Raw genomic sequence first — 25564 nt, forward strand, 5'->3', positions numbered from 1 at the left:
CGTAATAACTATTTTTCTCGCTTTGTAGCTACATTTTTCTTTCATCTTAATATTTGAGTGACTGGTAATATCCTGCTGTGACTTTTACTAAATAGAATAAATATAACATAAAGCTGCATTTTCTAAAGCTTCCAATTTTTAATGAAAGTTAAATGATTGCTGTACTGGTATCTTGTATTTAGACAGTCAGCCTTACTCTACTCCTTTGCCTTTGGTAGCAACCTGTTTGATTTCACTTTATGCATCCTTTCTGTTTAAGACCACATTGAGTTATTTTTTAAAATACTCAAAATCATCTTGTCTACATAGAAGACTAAATTGTGCTATAAGCTATATAGAGGTACCCCAAGTCCATAGGAGCTCTGAGGATGCAAAGGCAGAATATAGGTACAAGTGCTTGAAGTTTAAGCTTAAATATTCCTCATCCTTGTCCTCAATTACAGAATCTTTTGGCTGAGAAGGTGGAACAGCTGATGGAGTGGAGCTCAAGGCGCTCGGTCATCCGTATGAACGGAGACAAATTCCGAAGATTTGTGAAGGCTCCACCTCGTAACTACTCTGTGATAGTGATGTTCACTGCTCTCCAGCCACAGCGGCAGTGCTCTGTTTGCAGGTAATTTATACCTTAGTGATCTTTTTCATCTTCCTCACCACAGTTTTGAAGTGAACATTTTAATCAATGTGCAATATACTGAGTAGAATTGTTCTTTGCATGGGATAGATGCTTACTATTTAACAGGCTCATGCTTTTTACAGCATCCTTTCAACTGCCTTTTAATCTGTATGAAAAATTTTAGAAGTCTTCCTAGTTTTGGGTTTTATTAAATTACAGTTGAATAAAATGTACACAACTGAGGAAGACTTTCTCTTTAAGAAATATGCTTTGCTTTATTATCAGTCAACCATGATCTTTCCAAAGATGTTTTGTGACAGAAGTGATTCATTACCATTTAATAATATGACACTTCGCTGATTTCTTCAGTTAAGAGATGTCCCAGGCTCTGATGCAGATGCGAGTTACCCTGTGATTTCACAGCTTTGGACAGTTCTTGCATGCAAGCACCTTTTTCCATGAGGACATGCTTATTGTGGAATACTGTCTGGCACTGCACTTTGATATTTTCTGGTGGCTCCTCTTAGAATACGTATTAGAGTGGCCCTGGTATTCTTTTAAGTTCAAGATCTTTCTCTGCAAGTTCCTAGTTCAATAAGTTAATCTAAAAATGACTAATGATAGACACTGAAATAGGGACAAGGGACTGAAAGGTAGTCATGCACTTAATTACCTTACTAAATCAGAAACTGAGCTAATAAAACCTTCTTCAGCCAAAATATGCATTAGAAATTATTGTGTTTAGCAATAGATGGTATTATTGTGCAGGGAGTTCTAAACAGTATTTAAATAGGCAGCAAAATACTCTTTAGAACTATGAAATATATAAGCTGTATATGAAGAAATATTATTTCTTCATTTTAAGTAGGTGCACTTTAAACAATACACAAAGTTGGTAAATGTAGCAGCTTGTTAGGTTTCTTAGGTGTTGGAATGCAACATTTACAATAGGAACTTTAACTTGTGTACCTGTAGTCATATATGGTTTTTCTTGGATTCTTTTTTTATAGATTAGTTTTTTGTCACTGAAGTCAGTTGGTCAGTTTTGGGGGAGAGTATATAAATTGCATTTCCATGAGTTCACCCTCCACATCTGAACTGTGAAGGTGAAGGATTAGGTACAGAAGCTTTCCAACGTTCTTAAGTCAAAGGAATTTTTTCTTTAAAGCTTCCAGCACTTGGTTGCTGTTATTTCTTCTTTGTGTTGCCAGAGTTCAACTTTAGGAGATGAAATAGGAGTTGAAAGTTTACCATATTGTTTTAAATAATTCTTTATTTTCCTACCCAGTAGATAAAGCTACAGGAGATGCACTAAGTTCAGCTTTATAAGGGTCAGTGTATTCGTCGTCATAATGGCCATAGCAAATTCTTTCCCTGTGTTATGTGCAGCTCTTTTGTAGGGCATGTGAAAACAACATAAATATTGCAATTATTAAGGAAGTTAATTTTGCTTACAACTGTATATTGTTTATGGAAGTTAATTTTGCTTACAACTGTGTATTGTTTACTGTACTGAAAAAGAGCTTATAAACTTCATCCTGTAATATGCCAGGCTAGCCATTTATGTACAGAAGCGACTGAAAATCTTTAAACATAAAATGAAGGAAAAAATCAACATACTGCTTTCAGTTGGGTTTGTTTAAATAAATGTGAAGTTGCAATCCATTTTTTCATGTGAAATAAAAGGAATTTAATGAGGTTGATCATACTGCACATAAAACCATTATCAGGAAAATTGACATTTTCAAATCAATGGCTAATTAATGGACAGGAGCACTGAAAGGATATACAAAACTGAAATGCATGCATTACTTTATTGTTAGCTATTAACTAGCCACTTTGCCTAAAGGAAAAATAGATTTTTAACTTAATCTGTGAGGATGCTTTTGTCCAAGATTTAAGTTAACTGTTACTCATCAAAATATTTCAGAACAACTGCATACAAAAAAATCAATGTCATACTTCAAATACAAAAAAGCACCTAGACTGAAATCTTTGACTTTGAATAACTTTGTCACAAGAATTAGTACCTTTTTTTCCCCTAAAAATTGAGCCTGGTTAGTTTATGCACCACAGGATTATCTAAAAAAAAAAAAAGTTATTTTTGTCTTTTCCCTTTGGTGGCTAGATTTGACATTTCAGTATTTTATCTTTTCTAGTTTATAAAGAACAGGGGCGCAGTATTTTCAAAAGGGAAAAAAAGATGTTTGTGTGCTGCTGTTGCATAGTGCTACATCAAATGCTAAGCATGAAAAACACAGCATTATACAAAAAAAGATAAATAACAGGATGGGGAGCAATGGTAGGAAATGTAGTCCTCTTCTGGAGAAGAGCAGTGAAAGCAGCCATTGCAGATTTGCACATGTGAGGCCAGAAGAAATCATGTGTATCCTATCTTCTTAAAATAAACTATATTCTTTGTGTATCTGATTTTGCATTTGATTATATTTAGAATGGTTGTTGTTAAAATGAGCCCCTGCTTACAGGAAAATCAGTATGACTTTTCTAGCAGGTGTTTTGAATGATTGTGCACCAAAGATGGAGAGGTAGTTTCTTGCATTCAGAAAGTTAGTGTCACTTTTGGCACTCATCAAAGTGAATGCAAAGTCAGTTTGGTGATCCAAGTTCTGTAGCAGACTAAGGATTATTGTGCGTGACCATTGCTGAAAAGAGCTGTAGTTTGGATGTTGTCTAGAAGGTATGCAGGAAGAATTCCCCACTCTCCCATCCTTTTTAACAACAGAGAAATTCCAAATTTTGGATAAAACTTGGTTGAGGTGATCTTAGCCAAGTCTTAAAATGCTTGGAGGCATGATATTTAAACATTTTAAAAAAGTCTTACCTATCCATATAGCAAGGACCTGCATGTGGAAAGCTGACCAAATTTGTCTCAGAAAATCCAAGGCTTTTCTGTGCACAGCAAGGAGGACATTGTAACATCAGTCATGTAAATCACTTAGCAGTTAATGATTTGTGAAAGTGTATGGAAATAATACCAACTTATTCTTAAAATGCGACAAAGAAGTCCCTGGGTCTCCAGATATCTGGGTGAAACTTTTGTATGTAAAAAATATCCTTTCAGTCAAAGGAGCTGATCTTTTTTCAGTAAAACCAAAGCATATTGTGTGTTTTGTAGGTATTCTCTAGCAAAAGTTACTTAACATAAGATCTTTTTTTCCAGTGGAATGAGAAGGGTTTCTTTATCATTGCAGGAGATGAATACATAATCTTATGTATCATCTTGAAGGATCAATTAGAAAATTTTTTTGAATGCTTTGTTTGCCAATTTTTTGAAATGTACCTGTTCAGCCAATGCTAGGCTTGTTTGTTCCTGGTATACGTCATATTTTTGTATTTAATGCTTTGCCTTTACTTAATTTTGCTTGATTCGCTTCTAATTTTTTGGATTACCCCTTTTCAATATATACTTTTAAAAGTTAGAAATCATATGTCTGCATTACTTATTGGAATTTATTCTGTGCCCAGAACAAATTAGGTTGATTTATAGGTGTTTCTAAAAGACAACTACCAGTTTGTCATCTTTGAGACAGAGAATGGTTCTGTATTCATCTTAATGAAATATTTTCACAAACTGTGGACTGGAAAATATATCTGTAGGCTGTCTGAATCAATCCACTCCTAACACATGAAGGCTTCTGTAAACCAGCAGCTCTGTATACATGTTAGTAGTGCTCTAGTCATGCCTCTAGAGTGTTCTTCAAGGAAATTCTGTCTTTATCCTAAAGCAGAATTTGGAGTACAGCATTTCCATCTAGCTTTGTGGACAAGCAAGTTTCAATTTTCTGGTCCAAAAAACTATTGAAGGCCATCTGATGCCTTCACAACTGTGTAAGTGGTAGCATGAATGTCATTTTTCCTGTTGACACCATTGTTTAGGCTCAATTTGACATAGCTGGTATTGAGAGATGAATTAACCATAACAGATTAGGTATCCTATGTGCTCTCGAATGTGAAGTCATTGATGGGGGTGGGATGTGTTTCTAACAGTTGAAGATGTGGGGTTTTTTCCATGCATGTTTGGAAACATGTTTGATTAAACAGTTTTGGTCCCAGGAAATTAAACTTGGTTAGTCTTAATTGACTTTACGTGTTATTACTATTCTTGGTGTACATACTCTGCAACAGCACATTGGAAGCAGATACTAAAGGGCCCTTTGCACTGTGATGATGAATCAGTTTGGAGGAACAGTCAGAAATAATCTAACTCTAAGCAGTGACTCCTCAGGATATAAGACCAGCTTCCCTTTTTCCTTTGTGCTTAGGTATTCACTCAACTGGATAGTTTCTCTCTGTTACCCACATCAGTCGTGCTACTGAAAAAAATTACTTATGTGTGTAAGAAGGAGAACAAAAGAATGGTCACTCTGACCACAGCATCTTCACAGAGATGACGAAACTGTTTCTCAGCCTGTACTTTGTATTGCATCCAGGCAAACGGTAACTACTAGCCTGACTTGAATGCATTTTTGGGTGAAAATTCTCTTCCAGCTTCTCTGCTCTTTGTCTTCTTGCCTCTTGCAATCTGTTTCCCCATTTTATTATCCCTACATTTTCCCAAAGGGATCAGCACCATTTTACCAACCAGACTTCAACGACACACCCGCTCCACTTGATTGAGTATTAATGCTTTGATTTTCAGCTGCACGTGGGCTTTAGATCTAGCCTGCTGAAACCATCACTGTGCTTGACTGTTCCTCTGCATCTTTCATTGTTATCATTAACTCATTCTTTTTTGTGTGTTGCTGTACCATCTAATCACTCCATAAGCAAATTATATGAGGTCTTTTATTTTACTTTCTAAACTGTGTTTATCTCATGTTGCTGGCAGAAGCAACCATCTTTGCTTTGCATACAGGTGCATATCAGAGATGTCTTTGTTGCCAAACAGTTCACATTTTTGTCTGGTTCATTTTTCAAATTAATTGCTGGGGTATTTTCATTTAGAAAGAGATATCTGGGTCAGAGAAATGAAACTGATCACTTGAGGTTTTTTTGCCCAACAGCTGAAGCCCATCAACAAAAATACACATATTTTGTTTCTTTTTTTTTCCTTAGAGTAGTGTTCCTTGAAAAGATCAGAGCAGTGTCAGAGGCTAAAGATACTGAGTTTCAGTGGTCAATACCATGACCTGTGCCACTAGTTTGTTATGTGATAATGGTTAAAACATGTAAATTAGACATGTACATCTCTCTGTGAATTTCAAGCTACGTGAAACAAATGGATTTTGTTTTGCATACTTTCTACTATGCTTGTTTATGCCTGTGAATTCCCAAATGTTTCTTTTAAGGATGTAACTGAGCCTGTTTGAATCATTGCAAATCAAGATTAAAACCTAGAATTAGCATCATAAATGATCAGGAGAATAATGGGGAAATGCAACAGAGGAAGACTTTAGTAATGGCAGGTGACCACTTGTGGAGACAAACCTTATAAACTGCATAAAATGAAAATTGTGTTGTTTCAGTCCTAGATGATGTTTAATAGTATTTTACTGGGGAAGTAACAAACCTGCTTCCAGATTTTTGGAAAACACAGTTTTGCAAAGACAGTATTTATGAAGAAGCAGCTAGAAACGGCTGGTAATGCAGAGGTGTTTGTGTAGCCAGTAATTTTCTTCACCTCCATGTTGACCAGACTATTGCATTTTTAAAGCATCGGAAGTTTCATTATATTGAAGTGAGCACTGATTACTCCCATTAGCTGAAGTCATATGTGTGTCTATAAATACATATGTGTGTGTATGTATACATATAAAGTATATATGTAAAATATATAGGTAGGATGTGAGGGAGATGGGTCAATTTTGCAGGTGTGGCACATGTTTTCTAAAGACTACTTTTGTTTCATTTGAGTGCCAAGGCTGAATTCTGTCAGAAAGTATTAATGGCATCTATTGGAACAAGCTTGTAGTTACTGCAGAAAGCCTGCTGCAGAATGAGCTCAAAGTCAACTGCTTAAGCTATTCCTGCTGTATTTCTTACAGGATTGTATAAAAGGTAAGTTATAATTCAATGTATAGTTTGTGTATTTTTAAGTTTTGAGCTTAATGTGGTCTGTGTTTCATAAAGGGCTCTGACTGTAGCTGCCTCCTGCTGTTGACTCACAATGTGTAGAAGGAAATGACAAAATATATGACAGAAGAGACTGCATAATTTTATTAACATCTACCCTATCAATGAGACCTCCAAGAGGAGGTTTTTAATCTAGAAAAGAGAGGAATTCTGTTGGTTTCCCTGTTCAAGCAGATATCTCAGAAAACTGTTTTCAAGTAGCCGATCAAAGAGTAGGTCAACAGCAAAAAGAATTCTGACAGTCAAGGAGGTGTCATCAGAAAGAAGAAACAGGATCCTCTGCCCTTCAGTTTTTTGCTGGTTGATCAAGAGCAGGTAGTGAGAAAATCATTGACAGGTCTCTTAACTTACTGAGAGGTAATTATCTTTTGAACTGTTGTTCAAAGAAGGAACAGGAAATGTGGAAGGAGCTGTTGAAAGTTCTGCAATTGCTTTTCCAGCGCACTTCAGGATCTTGATAGAAGTATTGATGAGTCCTGTTCAACAGGGCAGTAGTTTTATACTTGGATCATAAGAGACTCCTTATTCTTCCTCTGGTCACAACTGGGTTTTTTTTGTTTTTTTTTACTTTGCAACTTCTACAAAATATGGTCTCGTAGCTTCTTTTCATCTGCAGAATATTGGAAATTTCATGGGATGCTGTAAATAGAATAGCATGGATTTTAGCTTGCTTTCTCCTGTTATAGATATCTAGATGCTTAAAGAGTGTAGTTTTCAAGTGGTGTCCATACTATCTTCATTTTGTCGCGTGTGGTGAATTTTCTGGACACATTTGTAGACTCTTCAGTGCTTTTCAGTGTGATATTATGAGTCACACTAAACAAAAATAAAAGACAATAAGCATTCTGAATTTATTATCTTCTTGATACTGAGAAGAAGTCAAAATACGCACTTAGCCCCTTCTTCTCTTCATTTTGGGAAAACCATTCCAAATAAAAAACAAAAGTTGTTGTGGAGATAAATTGCAGCATTGATCACAGTGTACTTTAAACAGATGGATAAGAATGGGTAGGTGACCTGGTAGTGCATGCTTTGCCAATTGTACATTTGTGTTTTGTACAATCCATAGTGTGCCAAAAAATAATGCTTTACTGCTTTCTTTGGCAAATAATTCCACAGTTTCTTTTATTCTTTTCCTAATATTCTATTTGTGTTTTCCTTACTATAATGTTGGACTAATAGAATAAAATTAATCTTATTTAATACAGCTCAAGCTATACAAATCTGATTATCTGCCATAGACACCCACATAATTAATCGTTTTAAATAAAACTTTTAATATTTCATGAGCATCTCTTGCATAATGGAAGAAATTTTTGTAGAGCATTTGCTTAGCATCTTACTTTTCAATATGTTGAATTTTCTAGGTAAATCTAATAGTAGCATTCCCTTTTGATCTGGCCCCTATTTTATAGTAGCTGATTAATATTACTGTTGTTGCTAGTTCCTGTGTTGCTGTTATGATGAAATTCTTAAGAGGTGACTGTGGCAGCAATAACATTTAAATCTTCTCCATCTATCACAAAATCCTGTCAAACTAACAAGAGCAGTGCTAACATTATTATTCTTATGAGTTCATACCAAGTGTAGTTCTGCCCTATGCCTTTATAGTATTTCATATAATTACTATAATAATTTAATGTAATTAACATTACTTCATAGAAGCAATCTGATAGAATTGATATAACTAATGATAGAGATAGGTAGATAAGAAGTGACAGAGTTGATATTGCCTGATGTTAATTGGACGCTGATTTTTTTTTTTCAGCCAAGTGCTTATGCTTTTTACTATTACTGTATCTGAAAAGGAGTAACCAATGCTACAAAAAGTTGTTAATGTAATTGTATCAGTATTGTATCCATTGGAAATTATATAGTGGACTGTAGGATGTTCTTCAGTTCTGTATGTAGTAATCCTGTAACTTTGTATTCCTGCCCCTCCTTGTTTCACTCTCACTTCTCCCATACCCCTCAAGAGCTGCTATGAGGATGTATTACAGAATGCTTTGCTATCTTTAGTGTGAGGATGAAATTGTGCTTTGAATCTGTTATAGAAAATCTAAGACAGCCTTTTGAAAAATGATACTTTCTGAAGTGTACTTTCTACCTATTATATTCATTCAAAATAGTTCAAAGATGCAAAATACATGGAGATCAACAGGAAGAGTCTTCTCTCAATTAGTCGGGGCATAACTGGAGTATCTGAATTTCCTGGAAATACTGTTTCATCACAAGTGAAAGGTAGACTGAGAATAATGATGACATCAAGATGAAGTGATTTTTATCTTGTTCTTATAGTAAAAATGGTCCAGCTTTGATATAGCAGGTTTAACAGAACAGTGCCCTACAGATATTATTTAAGATTTTACAGCATTCCTTTGATGTTGTCTGACTGCCCTCTTCAGGATGACAGTGAACATGTTAGTCTGCTTAATGTTAGTATCTGTTTCTAGAAATAACCAATCTAATGCCTAAATCACTTTTTTTTTAATCGTTTCAAACTTTGCCTGTTGAGCAAGTGTGTTAAGTAGCAAATTTTACTCAATCAGGTAATAAGAGTGAAAGTTGAGTTTTGTTGTGCCTCATAAGATTTATTCTTTGGGGGGTAAGAGATCGTAAAATTTCATTTTAACTTCTTTTTTTTTATGATAGATTTTTTTGTGTACAATATATTCCTTGGTACAACACAACCCTGCTGGAATTGTATGTAATATATTTCATGCCTAAGGCTGATCTCAGATATGAGGAAATGGGGAGGGTCTTATGACATCTGTGATCCTGTCATCCTCTTCCCCTTCTTTGCTCTCTCAAAATACAATATGTATTAAGTGTGTTTAGTGCAGAGTTTCTCTTGCAACAAGAGAAACAGATTTTTGCATCTACAGCTTTTAAATAAACAGTGTTCTGCACCATCAAACACATGGAACTGGTTTTATAGAAACACTGTTTTAAGAAAAGCTGCAGAATACGTTTGTTTATACTATTTCTGCATCTTACCACATGCAAAGATAAGTTGCCAAGTGGTAGAACCTTGATTTGGACTCTACAGCAGATATGATTAATTAGTAATATGGAAATAATTAGCAAAGGAACCTGTGTAAAGCCAAAAGTACTGCAAGGATCCTTTCAGGTTGGTTTGTGGTTGGTTTGTTTGTTGTTTGGTTTTTTTTTCCCCCCGAATTATTCATTGATATGGATTTGTCCTGTGGAAGAACCTGTGGTTTTATGGTTCTGTGTGTTTAGAGAACGTCTCTGCTGGTAAGGATCCCAGAATTCTTCTCCTGGAATTACTTTTTTTCCTTTCCTCTCAGTGTGGACACGGCAAAGTTGTTTGTTTTAGTTTGTTTTAATTTGTTTGGCTTTTTTTCTTTCAAAATGAACAAACAAAGCCCAACCAACCAAAAAAACCTCACCTGCATATAGAGCCATGAGTAAAGCCAAGAGGAGGCTTTCTGATAAATTTGAGTAGTAGCAGTATGACTTTCTAGTGATGATAGAAAACATTATTTAACCCTATACGTTGTGCAAAATTATCCTTTATAACTTCTAAAACAAGTTTTATAGCAATAATCTTGAGTGTATTATGCTACTTACAAGCCTACTGTTCATTTAGTTAGTATCATTTCCCCAGTGCTTAGCAGTTTCTATGGCTCTTTCTATGGCTCTGCTATTTTAGGAAGATTACTACTGTCACAGTTCTGTGTTATTTTTCCACTAGTTTCAGAATTTCATATGTGCAGCTGTCTTTGGCAAGTAAATCCTGATATTGTACTCAAGGGCCACGTGAGCATCTGCATGGATCTGTTAGCAGATTTGAGTGACGCTTGCCACTCAGGCCACTCCTGTTTTCTGAGACTTTTAAATATGGAAGACTACTTTTTGTTAACATCATCTTGGGATGTCTGGTATAGTTTGACTCAACACATTTCTAATTTTGGAGAAGGCAAGTTTGAAGCAAAAAGGTGCGTAACTAGGTGAAACTTTTTTTTAATTAATAGTATGGGTGTTGAGAATGATACTGCAAGTGTAATTCATCTAACCACTGCAGCTGATTGTAGAATCTTTTTTGCCAGTGGATGCCACATGGATGTATGTTTGTTTCTTTTCCTTAACAGGCAAGCTAATGAAGAATATCAAGTGCTGGCTAATTCATGGCGCTATTCATCTGCTTTTTCAAACAAACTGTTTTTCACAATAGTGGATTATGATGAAGGGGCAGATGTCTTTCAACAGGTAAATGTCAGATACTGTAAAACATTCTTAATTTTTAGAACTACATGTTAATTTGCCAAATGATACAAGACAAATTACTTTCTGTGTGTAGGTGTGTACCTCTGTTTTGTATACAAATTCTTCCTGGTTAAAAACACCAGGCACTGCAGTTTCTATGATGTTAGCGATTATACCAGATTATACCACTAGCCACTTCCAGTTTTTTCCAAGTGTAGTTTGTAATGTTTGTTTATACATTATAGTATGAAAATTTTTTTCAACCAATTGTTAATGTAATGTCTTAAAAATAAGTGCAATACAACTAATGTTTGCATTTGAAGATTTCCTTTATTTTATCTTTAGGGAGGGAAAAAGCTCTTAACTAAAAGAGACTTTTAATTGCTTTTATGTAATACAATGTTCTTCAACTCCAGTAATATTTGTATTAGTCTGGAAGCTCTTCAGGGAAAAGAGAAGAGACTGGTTTAGATTTTATATATTGGCTATGAAGAGTGAAAAATCAGTTGTTGGAGGACAGTCTAAGGCCCCCTTTTAAATTGAGCAGTCAAGGCAAATCGCGTCCCTTGAAAATTAATGCTGAATACTGGCATGCTTTTCTCTGATATTTATCCGTTAATTGAAGCTCAAAATGCAGATTAAGAGAAGTGGCAAGTTTTGAAGTTCTCTGTATTTCTAACCACCTTTTGGTGAAGGGTATGATTTAAAATATTCAGGGGAAAAGTTCAATATTTATTTTTAAAATACTTAATAATTTAAAAAGTTTAATTACTGTGTTTAATAAGTATTTTTGCTTCCAATTGAGATCTTAGAATGTATTGTGTAAAGAATGCTTATTAATGGCTTAAGATTTTGCTTTAAAAACTTTAGTTCAAATAAGCTTTAAAATCATCTTACATTACCCTACATTGTTACAATAATACAGAGTACGTTGTTTGATCTTGCTTTAAGCCAAACAATATATAATTAGAATAGTCCAGTCCATCTTATTCCTCATGCAAAAGGGCACAGATTCAGTTTATTTCAGGTGGTATGCATTTAGTCATGTAAAAATTAGACCAAATTAGATAAATATGTAAGTTTTTGTCTGTGAGAAATACAGTGTTAAGAATAAGTGATACTAATGACTATTTTAAGGTGGATTTGGAGGGAATGTAGTTCTGACCTCATGTTTATGTGTGCAAACGAGTCATGTAATACTGATGCTATAGCAAAAAACCCCTAAAAGTAATGTGACTTTAATTTTTCAGCTTTTACTCTGTTTATAGAGAAATGACAAAGCAGTTACAGACCAACCGCCCCCAAACTCTATACAATGTGAGAAGGTTTCTGTATCTTATAAAATATTTTATTAAACTATTTCACATTTGTTTTAGCCTTTCTCAGAATATTTTTTATTTCCAAATCAGTTCACTAAAGAAGAGAGCTATTTTTTGCTTAGATGGAAATATTTTCATAGCTGATAATTTCTATTGATAAATTCAGTTCTGTACTTGATTAAATACTATGCTTTGGTAATGTGATAAAACTCATTTTGCAGGAATGAAACAAACAAGTTTACACTGCATTTGTTATTTAAAGATCTCCATGTTGCATCATCTTTAAGTATTACCCCGATTTTGTTTGTTAATTTTCATTTTTTTCAAGTGTTTTGTTGCACCATTTCTGAGATGGACTGAATATGGAGGAATTTTATAGGGTAAAATTATGTTGTCCTATACCACCTTGCAAAGTTGAAGTCAAAATTTAAAGTGACAAATGTAAATGTGAATTTGTTTGTTTATCACCTTTGAGTTTTTTTGATATACTGTGAATAGTTCCACTGACATCAACACATAGATGAAGAGTCATTTAATTTCTAGGGCAAGTTATGTAGTCTAAGCTAGTTATCTAGGTCTTTCTGGATTCAAAAAAGACCAGTCACTAGTCCATCTTGAAGCCAGTGGAAGGCTAGATGAATAGTTTAGTCTAGGTAACTTTGGATTTGTGAGAGCTAGGCAAGAGAAACAATGTCAAGCTATTTGAATACTTTTTTCCTCCCATAGAATTATAACCTAATATACTTTAATAGATTGGATGGGTGTGGGGTCTCTGTTTTACTAATTACAGGACAGTTCTTACAGTGTGTGAGAACTTTGAAGTATAACATACTCTTACTCAGAAAAGCTTGTGGGTGAAATACTCTGAATGATTAAACATCCCAAAGAATCTATGGGAAGGAATATTCTGAGCACTCTTTTTGCAGGACTATACATGAACATGTATAAAAAAGAGTAACATGGAAGCAAATAATATTTTTCACGCTAATTAGACTTGTGTTGTCTTATACATAGAAAGTAAACATTTTTGAGAATGGAGTTACTGATTATTTTTCTGCTATTTTTCCTGGTTTTGTAGCTGAATATGAACTCTGCTCCGACTTTCATGCATTTTCCTCCAAAAGGTAAACCCAAGAGGGCTGACACATTTGACCTGCAGAGAATCGGATTTGCAGCTGAGCAGCTAGCTAAATGGATAGCTGACAGAACAGATGTTCATGTAAGTCTTTCGAAAATTTTAAAAGTTGAAGCCAAATGTATCTTCGTAGTCCGAGACAGGCTGATGATAAATTCCGTCTTTCCTTAATACTTTTTTCCCTCAAGTGTAGGTTCTAGAACACATTAAAAAAAAAAGAAATATAGTTGTGGTACTTGTGGTAACCTCTGCAGTTTGCAGATTATATTCCAGTCTTGTGTTGTTAAATTTTATGTAGTCTCTGGATGAAAACAAGCAGTGATATTGTGATAATAAGTTGGTAATAAGTAAAATGTGCTTTGCAGAACTATATACAAAACAGATAGATTCAAAGGTAGCTGCTCCTAATTTAGACACAGCCTGCAAATCTGTTGAAGAAATAATGTTTTGGAGTTGAACAGTTCAAAATGATGCTTAAAACTTTTTTCATATTATGTGTTTATTAAAGGGAAGTACAATTTTTCTTATTTACGTATACCTTTAGGGGTTAGTCTTTCTGACACTGAAACCAGATTTGAGATGCTCCCTGTTTGTTTATATGGAAAGTGATCTGTATGTATGCATTTATTTGCGATCTGTATTTGCATTTATCTTTTCCAGATTAGAGTGTTCAGGCCTCCTAACTATTCTGGTACAATTGCACTGGCTCTTCTAGTATCTCTTGTTGGTGGCTTGTTATACCTGCGAAGAAATAACTTAGAGTTCATCTACAACAAAACTGGCTGGGCCATGGCAGCTCTGGTATGCAGATTTTCCTTACTAATATGCTTTTTATTAGTTTCTTATCTTAGCATACGTGTCTTTGTTACTTGCACAGTAAATTAAAAACCATTGCATTAATACATTGTTCAGAATGGTACTCTCAGACAAAGATTCATAATCTAGATTTTGGGGCTAATTCTCATAAGCACTGAGTATCAGTTACTATGAGTGATTCCCTGAAAATGAGGAAGTTCTCTGATAGTTAGCTGCAGATTTTTGTTTGAACTTTAACAAGAAAATATTTCTAATAAAAAGTGTTATTAATGTTCACTGCTATCATTCAACTTTCCCTTTGTTGTAAAAGCAGTAATGTTATGATTGGTTTAGTGTGGATATTAATGTCAGACTGTATTCCTTTAGAGTAATGAAAGGTTAAGAAAAGTAACAAAGGCTTTTTATGTGTTTGTAAGAAAATGATAAAAGAACTAAGAAACAAAGAAAAAGGTGGAATTCTTTCCAAAACTTGTTTCAGTAGGACTGACCTTAACATTCCGCTGTTAACCCAAAAAGGAGGCTGAGGGGAGACCTTACTGCTCTCTACAACTACCTGAAAGGAGGTTGTAGAGAGGTGGAGGTCAGTCTCTTCTCCCCGGTAACAAGTGATAGGACGAGAGGAAATGGCCTCAAGTTGCGCCAGGGGAGGTTTAGACTGGATATTAGGAAATTTTACTTCACTGAAAGGGTTGTCAAGCATTGGAACGGGCTGCCCAGGGAAGTGGTTGAGTCGCCATCCCTGGAGGTATTTAAAAAAACATTTGGATGAGGTGCTTAGGGACATGGTATAGTGGTGGACTTGGCAGTGCTAGGTTAATGGTTGGACTCGATGATCTTAAAGGTCTTTTCCAACCTATATGATTCTGTGATTCTGTGAGAATAGGACAATCTTATAGGGTTAATTCTGAGGAAATTCTAAAACTAGCTAATGGTCTTTTTGAAATATTAGCCAGCTAAACCATCAAGGCCAGAAATAATGAATTAAGGTTTAACATGCTCAATAGTGTATTGCAGTGTGTTTATTTATATCATAGTTTTCAAATAACTGAGTAGACTGATGAAAAATGTGGACTGTGCCACATAGTCAGCTGTCTCAGTTTAGATAGGAAATAGCATGCAAGGATGGTAGATGAGAGTTAAGGTGTATCAATAAGTACTCATTACTCTGCTATCATTGTGACTGACAGAAGAGGAAAAATCTGAGAAGCAGCATCTAAGGCTTAATTTTCAGGGACATGGAGTCAGGAGCGTGGTTATCAACACTAGAATAGTGTCTAGGGTTATCAAATCCAATCCAACGTTTTACAGCTTAATAGAGCTCCTTCCTTCTGTATTAGCAATATATTAATTGAGAACAGTACTTTTTAAAAATTCGTCCGTGTATTTGTACAACATAAGCCAAGCTTTTCTTCTTTTTCCATGTAAATGGTTGTTTATTCACATCATCATTTTAAAGACTTTTTCTCAACTTGCATCAATATGAATTAACCTTTCTTGAAAGCACGTGGCTAGGATTGTAGATGGAATTGTGAGTTTACTTGTGCAGCAGCATTCATATTTTATTTCTCATCTAGGCTCCCTGTCCCATGAAAGCTTGGACCAGATGGTCTTTGGAGGTCCCTTCCTACCTGGGCTATTCTATGATTCTGTGTATTTTAGCTCCGCTAGAAGTAGGTTACTGGTATATCCTATAATTGCTTTTTGCCTTTTCAAAGCCACATTATATTGATCATTTGCTGTTCTGCTCTGATTCAACAATATGAGAAGATACCTTCTTTTGTGACACTTTCAGCTGATGGGCCCAGTGGCAGCTTTTATTACATCAGTTCAAAGATAAAGTTACCTAGTACCTGCTGGGCTCTAATTCATTTTTATATCTAAATGATTAACTAGATCTTAAAGCAAGCTCTTTGTTCAGAGTTCCTTAATATTTGGCATTACTCTTGAATAATGGCTACTGATAATGCTGTTCTCTCTCATGTGCTATCATAGCATTTCCTACTAGTGTACATGGCATACGTTCTTTAAGCAGTTTATTAATCTATCCTCTACATTGAGGAAGGAATAAAGAACAAGATTTCAAACAAACCACCTACAGGACTAGATTTCAAGTAGAATGATGTTTCCTTTTGATCTAGAAAGCCAGGGGCGGAATGTCGTCTTTGTTCCAGGATGTCATTTGGAGTATCCTGAGCTCTAGCACAGAGTTTTGACAATTCTCTTCCAAACTAAGTCTGTCATCTTTAGTTCCATATTTTTCTAGACTACCAGTATGTTTTAATGATAATACTTTTTAAAGATACGCTACCACCAGAAGGCTCAAATTTTATATGTATCAGTCTAACTTTTTTTGGCCTCCTAATTAAATATCTTTAGACATCACCTGAGTAAAACAATAATTAGCACACCAAAATAGATATTTGTGTCAAAAATCAAATAAAGATATGTAATCAGTGGTATTTTCTTTGTTTAGCCATGCACTGTATCTCTGGAGACAGCAATTTTATTCCAATTTCATACCTCAGGGTTTCAGATCAGAAGTTTAATGTTTCAGTGTTTTGGGGAATTGTGGTTTTTGTCTTGCAGAGGTTAAAAATCAGTTCTTCAAATCAAGAATCATTCTATTACAGTCTGCATTCAATAAATAGTTAAAGACATAATTAACTTCCTAATTAAAGTAAGAAAATGAACACATCAATTCTTTCTTAAAATATTTGCTGTTCTCCTTAGCAGCAGCTGGACATCTTACATCTCAACATAACTGTAAATTACAGTGTAGAAAACTTAGTCACATTCAGCTGAATCCCTGTGGACCGGGTCAATGTCCAAATGTGATCAAACATTTAAAGAAATTGTATTAATGCCATTTAGTAATTGTCATCCTGCTGATTGTTTGACAAGCAATAAAAGAGTTAAAAGGAATTCAAATGGCATTAATGCCATTTTTTGTTGTTGCTAATACTATTTCCTGTAAAATTCTGTTTACTTTAAAAATTAATAGCACTTAGAAGATGTTTTAGAAAAAGGTGTTATATCTGAAATTATATAGCAATTAATCATGGCATTAAGCCGATGCTTCCCTTTTTTAATCATTACTGTTCTTTTGCCTTCACAATGTTGTCAAAGCCACATACTGCAAAATTATTTTTTAGCAAAGATCATGCAGTTACCAGAAGTCCTTTTGGTTTTCTTCAGATCTACACGGACGTACAAGTTAATGTTATAATTCTTTTTGGTGGAATCAGCAGGGACTCCAGATTTCAGGCTTATGCACAGATGACCTTAGTTCTGTAAAATGACTAGAATATGTCAAGATCCATAGAAGAAAATGGGCAGTTATTAATATATTCATTCTAAAGTATTGTGTAGTTATGATTCTCTTACATGGTGCTTTTTTCTACCGGTAAAACTTAGAGCTTCTTTTTTCATAAAAGCTCACTAAAAGGAAAAATGGAGAAGATGATGTCTAGTTAAGGGGAGTGACTGATGCCTAATAAAATGTTTTTATGAGATGTATAAATAACTAATAAATAATTAATTTTAAGGAATTATATTCTTCATGAATATTTTTTCCTTTTTGAACTTTAAAAAACAAATTAAACAGGGAAAGCCTGGCAAGATGCATAAAAACTACAGGAAGCCCATGTTTTTGCAGGAGTATTGGCAATTACTCTATTCCTTATTGGCAGTTCCTTTTATGGATGTTGCAGAACTGAGAAAGCACAGGAGCTTTTTTCTAAAAGCTGTAGTTTTGGGTTTTGATTGTTTTTGGGGCAGTGTTGTACTGCTAGGTAGCCAGCATTCATTAACCATATGGAAAACAACATTTTTAATTTCAACTGAAACTCTTTCATAGATATCCTCGAATTCAGTAACTGAAAACTGTGTCATTGCAAACAGACAAGTCTCTTGTTTTCTTTTCCTTATTTTTCAGAGCTTCTTAGTTTATTTTGAAGAGCTTTTATGCTCCCAAATGTTGGATACTTTTTATTGAAATGAAAAATGGACAGCGCCTCTCTGCCTGATTGAATGATCTGTTCCTAAAAATTAGAAAAAAATTCTCAGCGTAAAGTGCCTCTGCTGTTTATACTAGCAGGAGAACAGAGGATCCCAGAAATGTTGACTGAATTTTTATTTGATATCTCCATTGATATCAAAAAGTTGTCTCATAGGTAATATTTCCAGCACGATTTTAGGAGAATATTTAGGAATGCAATTTTTAGTGATCCATCTAATGGTTTTGATAGACTTTCAGAAGCAAGACCAGAGCTTTCATCTCACACGTTGGTTCCAATGCCAATTCACACAAGACTGTTGAATTGGTTTTGTCCTCAACATTAGATTGCGCAACAGCAATTATATTAGTGGTTTCATCCCCTTGTTGAAGCACTGCAGATTCTGCTAGTATCTTGTATGCCTTAGGCATTTTTACTTGCAACATTACCCAGAAGACTTTTAGAATGGCAAACCATGATGACTGAGTCACAGTACATAATATTGCAAAAGATGTCTTTTGAGATCATATCCAAAATTTATCCCCTAGATTATTTTAGACTTTAATTCAAATCCTACTGTTCATCTATGGATATTCTTCCCTTTGACATGCTAGCACAAAGATGAGGAAGGGCTTCAGTCCTTAGATATTTGCAGGGTCCTGTCCTTTTATACTGATTACAAGAAGTAATTCAGATTCTTGTCAAGACTCTTCATTTCATAAGCAGAGAGAATAAAAGTCCAGATGATATAAACTGAGCAAATTTCTAACATTTTAGATAAGGAATTGCTACATTTTAGACAGCAGTACTGGTGCTGAGAGTTTATTTCTTCAGTTGGCTAGAATGTGGGCTACTAGGGGGCTTTTTAAAGCATTTCTTTGCCAGGCTGCCACTGTGGTTTTCTGCATGTAATTTTCAGTTTAATTTTATGTGTATATTTCAGATTTGCCTGTATACCTGTGGAATCTGGGAAGGCAAAGTCTGCACTCAGTTTTGAAGGCAGCTGTTGCAGCCATAGGACTTGACTCTTGGGCAAAATATGTCAAGTAACTTGAATGAGGAGACAAAGCATGTGTTTACTGTTGTCGTAACAGTTAATGGTTATGAGGAATGTGTTCTGTGCTGATACACTCCACAGGACCTATACTGTACAGTACATTCATCATCAGTTATTGCTCTAAAAGAGCTTGAAGGGTATCATGGCTACTAGTGGCTTCTTTACCCCCTTCTGGGAATGAGGATAAAAAAGTAATGTGTTTTATTCAAAGGTACAGCTAGAAAAAGTCAGGCTCTTCTACGTGAGTAGATAAGCATCTCAAAAGAACAGCAATAAATGCAGGTTATTAATTTCCTTTTCTTCCTATAGTTAGAGGTTTTAGAGATGCACAGTACCTTTTAAAGATATAGAAACCCATTCTCTTTGCTTTTGTTTTGTACTCCCTGTCCTTGAATTGTATATCTCTTATTGGAGATTCTAATAAGTGATGGATTGTTATTTAAAAATTGAGTATAGATCTTGCAGCTTGGTAGACTTCATTGAGTACAAAAACAAAGTTAAACTGGATAGAAAGGATTACATTTCTTTAAAACATTAATTGTGAAACGACTAAAACTTACATATACAGAACAGTGTAGAAATTAAGTACAGAACTGGCTGTCTGTGTCTCCCCTTTTTCTGAAACCATGCTTCAGTTTAACTATATTCATAAATGAATCCAGAATTTCATCATTTTTCTTATGTTACAAAGTATTTTCCATGTTCTGAGGTCTAAACTTGCAGAGAGAAATCTAGTGATCTGCTTTGTATAGTACCTACTAGTAGGAAGTTTCACTTCAAAATGCATACCAAATGGCTTTTTAAGCCTCTAGTAATTTTAAAAAACTGGCAGATAGTGTTAAAAAAAAACTTACGTCTTTGAGAAAGTGATGTATTAAACCCAAACCACTTGACAAAGCTTGCAAGACCAAGAGCAGTTGTGAAATTCTGCCCATGTACCTGTAAAGTTGTCTTGCTAGCAATTCAGTGTTCTGGTGGGAGTCTTGGTGCTTATTTACCTTGCATCTGTTCTTAGGAGCCTTGCGGTACAGACACAAGTGCACCACGGGTGAGCTCAAAGCAGTTTCCCTCTTAGCGAAACTAAGGCTGAAGCCGTGCACTGTGAAGCCATCAAGAAAGCAACACTTGCAATTTGTTAACAAGGTCCTTGAGCAGTCCTGTCTACACATACAGTGTACTCACCTGGGACTGGTAGTAGGGGTGAATTTCATTCCCACTGAATGTGCATAGGAAATTTGGTCCTGGAACCATGATGTGTTGTAGCAAATCATTGTTCTGTACTGCACCAGTCAATAGTGTAGATCTACTCTGTTTGCTTTTATCATTTGGATGCAGAATATGCTACCTAAATCTGGAAGCTCTTAAAATACTTAAACCCTGAACTCCCCTGATAATTCAGGTGGCATGCAGCAGTTAAAGTGTTCTTCTTGGAGTCTGACAAGGAGAAAGAAGGGAGAGGTGAATGAAAGGGGTGTCCTTGGTAAGGGGGTGAAATCTTCTCATGGTGCTCTTCTCTGCAGAACTGCTGAAGTACAGACTCTACTCTGGATAAGTGGAGTTGAAAATCTTTCGAAGCGCTCAGAGAAAAGTGCCTCAGCTTGAATCTTCTCCTCTTCTCCAGTTTTCATCCTTTGTACTTTGACAAGATCCAAGAAAACTGCAGAAAGGGGCCATTTCTCTGCATATGGATTGTTCCATTGAAATAAATAGAATATAAACCCGTAATGTAACTATGAAGTCATTAATCACATGTTACAAGTTGCTCATTCGTAGGAATAAATTTGGCAAAGTTTTATCCTGGGATAACCAACTCACAGTAATGGAGAGTGAACTAGGTGTTTTGGAAATCTTGGATCCCAAAGCATGGGATCCTATGGAAACTATGGGGTTTGGAATGGTAAGCATTGTGTATCAGTGTGATGTATCATGTATCATAGGTGTATGCATCTGTTCTACAAATAATGGTTTGTATTTCAAGTGTATTTTACAAACAGTAGAAGTCTGTAGTTTCTAATGTTGGGGTTTTTTGGTTTTTGTTGTTTTGTGTTTTTTTTTTAACCTGGATGATCATAATAGGAGAATATAGAACACAGCAAAATGAGCTTGAATGCCAAGTGCTATCTGTAGCATACCAAATGTTTGCTTAAGGGATATGATGGAAATGCTCATTCTTAGGATACTTAAAATAGATGAAGAGTGGAAGAGGACAAGGGAGAAACTGGAGAATGTGTTTTGGCTCCTGAAAAGGTCATTTTGAAATACACAGTAAAGAGATGCATGATGGAAGGAAATCATGGCAGATCCAGGATGTGATGTACTAAATTAGGTCACTAACAGTCTGAACGGGAAGAATATGAAAGATGCCTTCAGCGTAAACAACTATATTGTTAACTCTTTCCTTTTCAATAATATTAATACTTGGAATTTGTCTCTCCCCCACTATTGTGTCTCCTAGATATTTTTTTGTTAGATGTTACCGTGTTGTGAGACAGTGTATTCATATTGGCAAGCATTAAAGATCTTCAGTAATTTGAGAGATTTATCCATTATAAATTATATGACTGTATATAAAGTGGGGTGGGTTTTTTAATCTTTCCACATGGAAGCAGATTTGGCCTTAGAGAATGTAAATTAAATACAGTGATTTAAGAATGAGTAAAATGACTTTTCATAGAAAACTCACTTTCAGAGCACCACAGTTTGTGCACTCTATGCATCTGTTCTCTTTCGATGTTTTACTTTTCAGCTAACTTTTGGCCTTTCAAAATATCTCTTTCACCTCACTTTTGTTACCCACATTTTCAGTTTCTACACTTTTGTACTTTCACATAAGCTATCTCCTGCGTGATTCCTCACCAAAATTGCAGTATAAATTTCTCTGCTAAAACAACCTGCAAGGTATAGAAATAACTATCTGTTACCCTTTTCCAGTAATGGAAGCATATATGCTCTTCATTTCTTTGCATATTATTAATTAAAACATAATCCATTTGCCAATAATCACTACCAGTATGCTTTCATCTGCCATATTAATTGCTATACTGTTACATTCCAAATCCTGGTAAGGGCAAAATGAAACACACCTTAGATTTAATGCAAAGAATCTGTTCTTAGTGTAATTGAAATCTTAACACTACCACAAAGAATTATTATTAAACTGGATATGAAAATGTATTTTTTTCATTATTTTCTTTTTATTTCTGTTACAAGGGCAAAAAGTCTTAATAATAACAACACAATTAAAATTGTTATGCACACACTTCCTAGTATCTTTCCCTTTCTCTGATGTCATGGTTACTCTTCCACTGTTTCTCTTTGGATCTTGAGATCATTTATTGGCTTCAGTTTAGGGGATGCTATGGTGAGTTGTCAGTGTTCCAGGCTCTTTGCTGGGAGAAGTATGATGCTGCTGCTTTATTCCTCCTTGCTTTAGGGTCCACTTGGGGCTACTTTTACACTTTGTCCTTCCTTCACTCATCTGCAACTACCTTTTACATCAAAATTTACTGGGTAAATGGGGATTGTCTTACATATGTTGGATGCTTGTCCTTTGTTCTCTTCGTTACCCCTAAAACTGGTTTTGACCAGCTCCCACGTCTGTGTTTCTTTAATTCACTATTGGTGTAATATTTATAGGCTTGGGGTCTCCAGTGTAATCCTGTGCCCCCTTTCTTATCATTCCATTCTGGTACACTGCATCCTGTGTTTCCATTTTTGTTGTCTCTGCTATCATCCCATGCCTACACTACCTCATTATGTTGGTCATAATTATTTAATCCTAACTAGAATTAAAAAGAAAATTACACCATACAAAGATAAGCAAAAGTAATGTTAACTAGGCATAGCCACCTGGTCTTTGGAAATATTGCTGTTTCAGCTAAATAAGTAAAAAAAAAAAAAAAAAAAAATCCAGGAAAGCTGGGACAGATTTGGATAAAGCTTGACAAGATTCAGTCCTAAGGCCTTCCAAAGTTTGTTCAAATCATATTGCTAGAGGTGACAATGCTGAATTTATGGGGATACAGAGCTACACTAGCTTACATTTATTTCACAAATGTGTTACTAAACATTCTTTAAAGAAAACCTTTTAAAGGGTTGTAGTAAACCCTGGTTTAGTTAACCATCATGGTATAAAATTTTACATTCATTATCCGTCTGCTTAAATCACTGTGACTATACTATGCTGGTAGGAATATTGATGTACAGTAAAAATGAGCATATATGTAAAAACTGTACTTAGATTATCTTGGAGTTTTTGTAGGGATTATCTGTACTGATAAGTCAAAAGACATATTTAGATGATCCAAGTTTCCCATTTGTTTTTCTCATTTGGTAATCAAAAGATACTGTATTTTCGTCTTTAGTCATAATGACTCTTGCTATTATTATGATGTTTGTTGTGTAGATTCTGCAGTATGACCTTCTGCAAGAATTAATGTCCTTTTTTAGTTTTCATACATTCCTAACCTAACTCCACACTTCTTTCCATAGGGAATTTCAGTTTTCTACCAACTCAACCACTGTTATTTGTCATAGCTAAAATGAATCATAGTCACATAGGACATACAATGAGAATTTCATAAAATGGGACAGACATTTTTTTGATAATTGGATTTTTTTTGTTATGGTTTTATATATCATTCCATACACCTGAAAGAAAACAGTTAAGCTAAATATTTGTATTAGATTAGAGGCAGAAATAACTTCATGAAAGGTTTTATAAATCTCGAACACTAGTTTGCAGAGTATTTGAAATGAATGCCTTCTACTGCTATAAGTGCTTTTTGCCATATAGATGTGTAAATGGGGCAATTCCAAGTGCACATAAAGACAGGATTATTTCAAATGAGATTCTGAAAATCTCTGTCTTGAGCTAACTCATTTTCTAACAGAAGTCATTACGAATTTTATGAGAGCAGCACGTCTGAAAACCCTATTCTAAAAATGAACTAGAGATAGATACTGTATCTGGTTAGGTAAACAATTAGGTATCTAAAACAAACATCACCAGCAGATAATGGTTTTCTATTCAATTCTTCTGGGTAAATAAATTAGTATATTGTTTTTCTATTTTTTCTAGTGTGTTGTATTTGCTATGACATCTGGTCAGATGTGGAATCACATCCGTGGACCCCCGTATGCACATAAAAATCCTCAGAATGGACAAGTGGTGAGTTGCTTCTTTTAATTTTATTTTGAGGGGAAATATTATATAGATAGTCACTCCCTTACAGTGAGTCTACAATAGCAAGTAATTGCAGTTCCATAGCACTGTATGACAGTGTACCAGAGTCTTAAGTTTCCAGTTGCAAGCAGAGTCTGGTTTGGAATTTCAGATGGTTAGAAAGTTCCACCATCTTTGATATAAGCAATGAAATGAGTGACCATGTTTTTCAAAATTCTCTCTTTCGGGCTCCCAGCTGTAGTGAATGTGTTACAAAATATTCCATACCACACAATTTCTGCTGTCCGAAGATAAATGGATATTGTGTCTTTTTGTAGAAACATGCTCCTTCACAAGGTGAAAAGCAAGTTTGGGTTTTTTTTCTTCTTTTCAGGCTCCATTTACACAAACCTTTGAGGTTTGTAACCTCTTATCTTCCTCTTTCTTGACCATTTTAGTTAGGAAAGGAGATGGCCAATATTTTCATGTGCTTTATATTTTTCATGTGCTTTTTTCCATCATGCCTGTAACTCTTCCACTGAACTTTATGGAATGCTTTTTCCTATATCTCTTTACTCCTTCAATTTAAATTCTTTATCAGCTTTACTAAGAAGTTACCACTAATTAATTACTGCCAAAATTACTGTTATATCCTGCTACTGCTGTCTTTGAAGGAATTCTCTTACTTGCTCCTTCCTGCTCACAAATTAGCAAATGTTCATCAGAGTTCAGAAGGAGAAACTCTCTTTGCCTACTGGGAAGGTAAAGAGGACCTTGGCTAGTTTCTGCCACTCTGTTATTTATCACTTTTCAAGCAAGTTGTTGGGATGGAATCTACAAAACTTGCAGTGAACTTAGTGGTCAGGAAGCTTTTTCATGACTAGTGGCCTGTCAAGCTATTTTCAGCTTTGACCATCACTGGTTAAAAGAGACTGGCTTATGTCTTAAAGAAAAAATTTATTTGAAGCTCCTTTTCTGTCATAGCTTAACTGGAGTAGCAAAAAAATTATGGTTTGAATTTGATTACCGATTTGCTTTGTATCAGGAATGTAGCAGCATATGGATGTCATAAAATGACATAATTCTATCTGTCAACTTTGTTATGCAGAAGTAGAACTGATATTGTAATAAATAATCTTCGT

At 35.0% G+C, this 25564-nt stretch overlaps 1 protein-coding gene across 1 annotated transcript in view; it reads left to right on the plus strand.

The window, feature by feature from the left end:
* Positions 1–443: 443 nt before the first annotated feature.
* TUSC3 (tumor suppressor candidate 3) overlaps positions 444–25564 on the plus strand; it is an 88113-nt gene continuing 62992 nt past the window's right edge. Inside the window, exons 1-5 of the mRNA XM_072861904.1 lie at positions 444–613; positions 10822–10939; positions 13334–13474; positions 14051–14191; positions 24339–24428. Coding sequence (XP_072718005.1) covers positions 474–613; positions 10822–10939; positions 13334–13474; positions 14051–14191; positions 24339–24428 — 630 coding nt within the window. The 5' untranslated portion in view covers positions 444–473. The remainder of the gene's footprint in view (positions 614–10821; positions 10940–13333; positions 13475–14050; positions 14192–24338; positions 24429–25564) is intronic.

This window comes from Ciconia boyciana, chromosome 5 (genome assembly GCF_034638445.1).
Source record: "Ciconia boyciana chromosome 5, ASM3463844v1, whole genome shotgun sequence".
NCBI classification, from domain to species: Eukaryota; Metazoa; Chordata; class Aves; order Ciconiiformes; family Ciconiidae; genus Ciconia; species Ciconia boyciana.